At 39.5% G+C, this 8,878-nt stretch overlaps 1 protein-coding gene and 1 long non-coding RNA gene across 2 annotated transcripts; one reads left to right on the forward strand and one right to left on the reverse strand.

Annotated features, from left to right (window-relative positions):
• Positions 1–3,148: 3,148 nt before the first annotated feature.
• LOC121775310 lies at positions 3,149–4,922 on the reverse strand. The gene is made up of 4 exons (XR_006045112.1): positions 4,790–4,922; positions 4,643–4,704; positions 4,070–4,437; positions 3,149–3,950 (listed from the first exon to the last, which is right to left on the reverse strand). It is a non-coding gene; the product is annotated as an uncharacterized LOC121775310 (long non-coding RNA).
• Positions 4,923–5,653: 731 nt separating this feature from the next.
• On the forward strand, positions 5,654–7,912 carry LOC121774969. The gene is made up of 3 exons (XM_042171894.1): positions 5,654–6,020; positions 6,119–6,240; positions 7,480–7,912. Exons 1-3 carry the CDS (start codon positions 5,762–5,764, stop codon positions 7,645–7,647), a joined length of 549 nt encoding a protein of 182 aa, XP_042027828.1. The 5' UTR covers positions 5,654–5,761; the 3' UTR covers positions 7,648–7,912.
• The last annotated feature ends 966 nt before the right edge of the window (positions 7,913–8,878 follow it).

The raw sequence follows: 8,878 nt of genomic DNA on the forward strand, positions 1-8,878 counted from the left end.
CTTCGATCTCGGGATCGATAGGATCTAGAGGTGGACCTTTAGAATGCGTGTGCATACACCCTGAACAAGGAAACACATCTATTAGAAAACTCAAAATAAAAATTAAAAATAAAGCAAGTAAAATCTAGATTAGTAATCTCAATTATTATCACGATATTAAGCTATAATGACACATAATTGTCCCCGGCAACGGCGCCAAAAACTTGACTCAACTTATTTTAACACAAGTGATACCCGCAAGTGTACGGGGCTAGTGTAGCAATTAGTAAGCAAGAGTATCGTATCCCACAGAGACAATTTTGTATCACTTAACTACCACGAACAAAAATCAACTACTATCTAGACAATCAAGAAAAGATTGGCTTGTTCTAACAAATAATAAAAGCATATAGTAAGCAAGTAACAATTAAGAACAAGGAAACACGGTGTAAAAAGGATGTGAAAAGATAATATGGAGAAAATTGCAGAACTCAAGGATCCGATACACAATTCCAAGCTCTTATCCAGTCAAATAGCTTTACCTTTTGGTGTCTCTAGAGTTACTAAGCCGACCACAATTATAGATTAAACCCCCTCCCGAGGTGAGAAACCTGTAGATTAGGTGCTAGGATCGAAGTCCCATTCTAATCCTAAACTCCTAACTCCCAAAAGCTCGATTAGGTCAATGACCTCACTCAAAACCTCAACTCTCCCGAGTTCTATTGTATTAAGGTGTGAATTATTCTTCTTTCCGGATTAATTATTTCATCTCCCGATTAATCTAATTAATCCTACACAATCAAGTGGTGATCAAGCAATTGAAAGGAATAAACCCAAGAATAATCAAATAACTACAAGATCAAGGCAAGAACAAAATCAATCGGATAAAAACTATGAAATCAGTGCATCATCACCCAGAATTCTACAAGAGATGTTTAGCTACTCGTGTTTATAGGGAAAACCACGTTCAAAACAAATGAATTCAACAAATACATGAAGTAAAGATAGTAAGACTCCTGTGAGATCAATCGATGGATAGGTGACTTCAATCTCCCGATTGGAAGTCTTCAATCTTCAATTCTCTCTCTCAAAGGTGTGCTTGGGGTGGTGTGTGAGTGTAGGAGGCGTTAGGTGTGGTGTGGAATGAACCCTAGGCTTCTTCTCCTCTTAATCCCCTTCAAAAATCGCGTTTTTGGCATAAAAATACGTCAAAACAACATACCCGGCCGGGTGGAATTATAAAGGGTAAAATTCACCCGGCCGGGTGATGATTTTCGACCAGATTCTGCTCCATTTGAGACACCCGGCCGGGTGGATTTACAGGGTAATAATTCACCCGGCCGCGTGAGATTTTCTGGACAGCGCAGTGTTCGTAAAACGGCCATATCTCTCTCATCCGAACTCCGATTGGGGCGTGTGAGGTACCTACGTGAAGATCTTTCAAAGACAAAGAGAATGATCTGCATTGGGGGTTGATTGGACTTCAAAATCTCCAGTAAAATTGTCTCAAGCCAAGACTGTTGCACGTCCACCTATTTTGCACATTTTTCTACACATTCTTAACAAAATGGTCAATATACCAACATAATACAGAAGTAGATGTAAACACGCCTAATAATAGATGAAATATGATCAAATTCATACAAAACCACCCTCTAAAACCATGTAAAATCCAAGTGTGTCAACAGTCCCAATAGAAAGCTCATTTGCACGGGCAAATGTCTCCCAGCCACTACTAATCCAAACATTTTCAGCTTCGATTGTCACAAACATTGTCCAAGGATAATCATCAACCCAAAATGTGAATTCTTCAATACAATCCTTGTCCTCAATGCGTGTCTTCCACCATATGGTGGGTAATATCTACACAATATATGAAGTTTATTTTGAATTGTGAATTTGATATACAATCTGCACTTTTCGTGTGTATTTAAGAATGCTCATCGTTACATTTTTAAATATACGATGTATATGATTCGACCGCTTCCACCGCAGGATAACAAGCTCTGCAACGCTTACTACAATGTAGGAGACCCGGAATTCCCCCGGCTGGCTCAATTGTTTGGCCCGACCATTGTGAAGAAGGAGGGTTACGAAGTAGTGATTATTTCGGACAACACAACTCCAAATCACGAGCCAACCATGTATCCTCACCAAAGCCGTCCACTGGCTTCGCCGACACAAGTGGTTAGTGAGTCCGTCTACTCTCCGATAACGGTCGACACCAAGCTACGTCGCAGGTTGTTCGATGACGATGACGTTAATGTCGATGGGGGGTCAGATCAAGAGGCACCGCCGGTTTTCATGTGCCAAACTATGAGGGAGTTCTAGTCCTAAGATGCTCCAAAAAGAAATCAACTAAGCCTCCCAAGAATAACCTCAAGTCCTCTGACTCTCCCCACGGAAGTTCGTGCTGATCGACTAGCACCAGTGCATGGTGGAGGAGTGCCTTCAAGTAGCTCCATGAGTACCCGGTTTCCAAATTATTCACTGGCCGGTTATCCTTTACTATTTTCAGTCTAGGAAGTAAGTTTGTGCATGGTGGAGGAGTGCCTTCAAGTAGCTCCATGAGTACCCGGTTTCCAAATTGTTCACTGACCGGTTATACTTATATTAATCGAGATTGAAAAAAATAAAATACAAAATTTAGAAAAATGCCAAATTGTGGTTAAGAGCTCGAGCACCCGACCGGGCGTTTTTAAGTCACAATGAAAATGAACAATGTTGATTCATGTCTTAAATAATCAGTCTAGGGAGTAACTAAAATAAGAAACATGGATTTCTACCCTAGGTAAGATTAGAAACAACTAATTCGCAAACAACATTCAATCAAACCAAAGCAAAATTGAAACAGGGGCCATTGGCTAAAGAGAACGATGCTTCGCAAACAAAAAAAAGAAAACATCAATTGGATTGATCGGCAACCTGAGTCCAAAATCTCGACGCCGTTGTCTCAAAAATCCGACAGCAAACTACTCAGATACATCCCTGCAACCAAACTACTCAAAAATCCGACAGCAAACTACTCAAAATTCCAACAGCAAACTACTTAGAAACTCCAACATGCAACACCGTTGCACCATACACAATGATATAGATACAAATGCAACAAAAGCTTCAAGCAATACATTGCAATTTAAAGTAGCAGAGATTTCAATGGGGCACCACAGATTAAATGTTTTCCACGGAAGTTAGCCTCAAAAAAACATTAAACAGTAGTCTAACATCGACACAAGTCCAGCGCCAATACGTCCGGGTACTTAATCCCCACAAGCACAACAAAAAACATAAGTTTGGCAGACAATAGGATTACAACTAGGTGTCGACACCAAAATTACTAAGTAGCTGAAACATCCCTACATAAACTTCGCAAGGGCTCGAAGCACGTATGCACTGCGATCCTCATCCTGCATTCCAAGGAAAAAATCCAAACGCTCTACCTTTTCAAGTAGGATTTCTCCCACATCAAACTTCTGCTCACGAGTGAGACCAGGAAGTTTGCCTAACAGCTGGAATACGTCCTTACGAGCTTTACTGAGATCGAATTCATACCCAATGCGAAGGGATAAAGTGTCGAGCCTCTTGTTAGTATCCTCGTGGAGCTTCTCTAGTAGGTGGACAAGGCCATAAGTGCCAAGCTCAGACAACTTCTTCTTATTTCCAACGCTACCAGAAGTGGCGTTGGCACGACCGCCGTGGCTGGTGCTGTTAGCCGCACCCGCCGGAGTAGGCGTTCCACCCAACGGGTCCATGCTTGGCTGATCATTCATGCTTGGCTGTTCATCAGGGATCACCTGCTCTCCAATGGTACCAAAAGACTCTTGCATTTGTTCGAGAGAGTGAAGATTATTAACGGAGTCCATGTAATCCGCTGCAACTGTGCCACTAGCACGTTCCTTCCCGAATATTACTTGTCAGTGCTCCCAATAGGGCCAACTCTTGTTCCTCATAAAACGAGCATCTTTATCAGCCTACAATCAAGATAAAAACTAGTCTTAACACATATTTAAAGCTACTTACTCGCACACACTGTTAAAACAGAATTTTAACAGTTCAGAAGTTTCAGGCAAAGAATTAAAACAAGTCTAACCTTCACAATTTGATCCCATTGATCGTCATTACAATCGATTTTGTAGTCGCCCTTATTGTTAAACCCAACCCCACTTCTATTCAGAATAAGAGCCAACGACCCATACAACCTTTTCTAAGCTGATAGTTTTGAGGTGATGTGCGGAGAGCCCTTAATATCAGTCTTTGGAAACCGACTTCGCATTGCATCTTCAAGCTTCGTAAGATATCCACCTCGAAACCCATTGTCGGACTTCCAACCACGGGCAACGATGTCCTTCAGTGCTATAACAAGTGTCACCTCCTCTCGATCAGTCCAGCTTCTCCTCGTGCGGTCTCCTTTCCGGTCTCCTTTCCGCTTGCGGTTTCGTCCCAAGTGATCATTGATCACTACAAAACAATATCGTATGACTTTGGTTCATAGTTTCATTCAATCAAATAAATATTTTCATTCAATCAAAAATCAATCCATTCAATTCCAGGAAATCTACATACTGCAGGAGCATCTAACACTCAAAAAAAAGGAGCTTCTAATACAAAAATATTTGACAACTTGAATTGAAGCTAAAAGAAACTTGAAAAAATGAGTACATACTTTGTTGACTCCCAGGATCTTCCAAACTGAAATTGGGTTCTCACAGTTTCCATGGAGAGTGCCTTCAAACAGAAACGCAAAAGGATGATATAAGTAAACCGCGTTTCAAGACTAATTGTTAATAGCATTTAGCCGGAGGCTACTTACCGGTGCCGGAGAGTTTGCCATCTCGACAGAAATCGGACCACAAGCACTGAAATTGGAAGGGTTTCGAAGCAGGAGGCGCAAGCTTCACAAATTTGAGGAGGGGGCAGTATAAATTGCTAGGGTTTAGAGAGGATAAAAATGGAAATACACTAACTTATAAGGGGTATAAATGGAAAGCTGCATTTAAACTCATGGTGTATTAAGACCAACCAAACACCAAAAATGTTAGCTTATGTATCTAAAAATCGAACCAAACACCAACTTTGGAAAGGCAAAAGTCTGAAAAGGGAACTGCTAAATATGGGTCTCCCTTTTCTAAAGAAATGGTATAAGACAGTCCAAACACACCCTAAAGAAAAACAATATTAAGTTGTCAATTTCTTCTTCCCTTTCAATTCTAGTTCTATAAGCACTTGTTTTCTCTCAAAACCCTAGCCGCCCTAATATCATTCAATCATTCTATTTGTTGTTTCCCATCGCGGTACGAGCTCCTTTCGTGTCACATGTATATGAGAAGATTTGGGGAAATTTATATATTTGAAATAAAAATGGTGCTTTAAACAACTTCATGCAAAGTCCCTGTAAAAATGACGTTGTTTTACTAACACTATAATGAATCAACGTAGATTTATCATCAGTGTGTCACGTCAATTTCATTTTCTCGGAAATAGAAGACTCGAGTCGGGTTGTGAAATTCGCAAAATTCCTTAATTTTAGGAATCATTTAAAATTTGCATGAAAAAGTTAGATTTTGCTAAAAAAATTACACATCCGCAAATCCAAAATTTAGCGTAGATCCATTAGTATTTTATAGGGAAATCTGAAACCAAGCCCATAATAAATTTAGCCCAAGTAGCTTAAATTCGAAAAAACAATTCCAACGTCGTCGTCTTGATCGCTTTTATTCTCCCAATTCGAAGCCATCCATTTTCTCTCTCTAAACACAGGTCACTGTACCAATCCGCCATAGCCATGGGTTTCGGATCCCTAAGGTCCCTGATCCGACCCGTATCCAGAATCCTTTCACCCGTCTCCTATTTCTCTCCAGCAGCAAGAACATTCTCCACCACCTCTCCGCCGCAGCAGCTCCACCGCCTCTTCCCTCCCCTCCGCCGCGACAATCCTTGGATTCCTCCTCGCAGCGCCTTCCACAGTCTCACCGACACCAGGTGCCCAAAGCGTAGGCCCGTCGACAAGCCGCGTCGCAAGAGAGCAAGCTTGAAACCCCCAGGTTCGGCTGAATTTAGGGTTTTGGCATAATACATTTGTGTTGCTTATTGATTGGAATTGATTATTGATAACATAATCGTGGGAAATGTGCTTAATTAGGTCCGTATGCGTGGGTAAAATGCGTTCCTGGGGAGACTATTCTTCCTAACCAGCCGAATCAGGGAAGTGTGAAGAGAAGGAATGAGAAGAAGAGGATTAAACAGCATCGTGCATTCATAAAGGTGGATTTATATGTCAAATTGTGTTTATGGTTTATTCATGCCATTCATTGCCATGTTTTGGTCTTTTCATTTCAATATATTTTGAGCTAGATCGTGTTAGTTCGGATTGTTGCTGTCTTTGGGTTAATTCAGTGCCTTCTAGGGTTGAGTTTTGGTTCACATTGAGCTTGATCGTGCTAAGTGAGACTTGTTGATATGAAATGTTAATTGCCCAATAGGAGGTTTAGCACTCGAGCTCATAGTTATAAAAATGAAAATTATGTTGCCAAATGCATTTTTATGTGGGATGTATGTCAAGTTTGATCCCCATTGAGCTTGGCTGTCGTGAACTGAACTTCAAGTCTAGTATGAGGTTTAGGAATTGAACTTGTAGTAGTAGAAATGAGAATTATGTTATCAAATGCATTTTGGTGGCGTGGCGGACGTGTGCTTCTAGTTGATTTATCTACTATAGTTTAGTTAGGCACCTCATGATCGGAGGGGTTCTATAACTTCGCATTGAGTTGGAGACACCTTTCTGAATTATAATTGCATGAGTCACAGCAGCATAAGTTTTGGTCAGCTGAGAATTTAAACTAGAATTGAGTCCATCAGGATAGAATATAAACTATAAACTTGATTGGAATTAACTTTTGATATGGTTAGTGGTTACTCAATATCATTCTTCCCCACTCTATGTTTTAGCTGTTGTATGTATGGTACTAAAAAATGTTACTATCTTCTCACCAGCCTACTAACATTGCCTCAAGTTTTTGTAATATGTTCAGCTGATTATGAATCAAACTTTTTTAGTTAGAAGTTTAAGATTTTGTATTGAGCTCAGCTCGCTAGCATGTTGTAATAAACGAACTTAAGCTTATGGAGTAAAGGTTTTTAGTAAGGCAAGTGCTTTTGATTGTGTATGCGCTGCTTTCACCTTACTTTGTGTGAAGGATGGGTATAGGAAATACATTAGTTCATAGTATTTGTTTATCAGCTTTGAAACAAAGACTCGTGTTGACATCCTGTAAGTGATTAAGGATCCAAGTAATTCTGTTCTCGTAGCTCACTGTCTTCGTTAAAGAAGTTTTAGACAGATTTTGTGTTATTTCAGATTCTCATTTGAACTGCCAATGGTCTTTAATTTTTGTTTTGGTGCGTGTTCTTGTTGGCCGTTGGGTAGTTTGGACTTTGGAAGGACATTTTATTTCATATTTGTACATTGCTACCTTTGAATGTCTGTATCATTTCCTGTATTAGTCGGAAAGAAAGATACGCAGTGGTCAGGTGCAGGAGGCCAAGAAGAAGAAGCTCACCCTACGGGTGGAGCGTAAGATGGCTGCCGTTGCAAGAGACAGAGCCTGGGCAGAAAGATTAGTTGAGCTCAAACGAATTGAAGAGGAGAAGAAGCAGCAAGCAGCTATGTGAGCTGATTCTCTCTCTGTATCTCTAGATTTGGCTTCCTTACAAGTTAGATACCGAAGATGCTGGTTTTCCTTTGCATATGGAAGCATCACTCTCTTTTGAGAGATGAAAACTCAATGTTTTAACTGATTTTAGCTTCTTTTAGAAAATTTTCCTTTCGTACACGTATATTTTGAGGACTACCATTTGTAATTTGTATGCAAATGGAATGGAATACAAGCTGTTTTACGTGCAAAATGTTTCAATAAAGATGCTGTGAAATTCCTTACTTGTATGGGTGCAAGATTTTTCATTACATTTAACGGTGATAAATATTGATATGCACATTATATATTGATAGAAAAAAATATCAAATGTAATCAGAAAAATCAGATATCAATTTTAATATTAATATTCAAGGACTCCCTCCATCCCCATTATGTGACACATTTCTTTTGGGTACAAGTTTTTAGGTAGTGTTGTTAAATGGTTAAATGAAAAGAGAATAGAGTAAAAGTGAGCAAAAAAGTAGAGAGAAAAAAGTAAGAGATATGATAAAGTAAGAGAGAGATGGATAGTTGTTGTTTTGCCATAAAAGAAAATATCACTTGTAATGGAATGACTCAAATTGTCTAACACATTTCAACCACACTCTGTTGGCATTTTCTGTTAATATTATTTTGTTATATGTTGATATTTTCTAACGGCTGAGGTCATAGTTTGAAGTTTATACAATATTTAGAGTTTGTATTTAATTACATTCCCATAAAATATTCATGATTGCATTAAATATCATATTTCACTGAAAGCTATTTCTAGTTCAGCATGTTTAATTGTATTTCAATCTGATGTGAGTAAGAGTAACTTTTATCTGTTGAGCGACGACCCTTCCACTCGGCACCGTCGAATCACTAAGGCCGACTTTCTTCCCTGCTCGACGGGTGGGTCTTGTAGTCAAGCTCCCTTCTGCCTTTGCACTCGAGGGCCAATCTCCGTCAACGTATGCTTGCATATTCGTCCATAGGTCAAATTGGATATGTAATTATTGGAATAATTGTTGGAGACTCAAATAATGGATATGCAAGCATGATAACTTATATGCTGTTCTATACTGGTTCTTCGTTGTTCAAGAATTCTAGTTTGGGCAGTTCATACCAGCCATACATAGTGTTTTGATCTAAGATTTCAATTCTTCCGTGTTTCAGCAGTAACATATTGTTCCATGGAGGTAAGGTCCAAAATATGGAAGAAAGAA

This window comes from Salvia splendens, chromosome 17 (assembly GCF_004379255.2).
Source record: "Salvia splendens isolate huo1 chromosome 17, SspV2, whole genome shotgun sequence".
NCBI classification, from domain to species: Eukaryota; Viridiplantae; Streptophyta; class Magnoliopsida; order Lamiales; family Lamiaceae; genus Salvia; species Salvia splendens.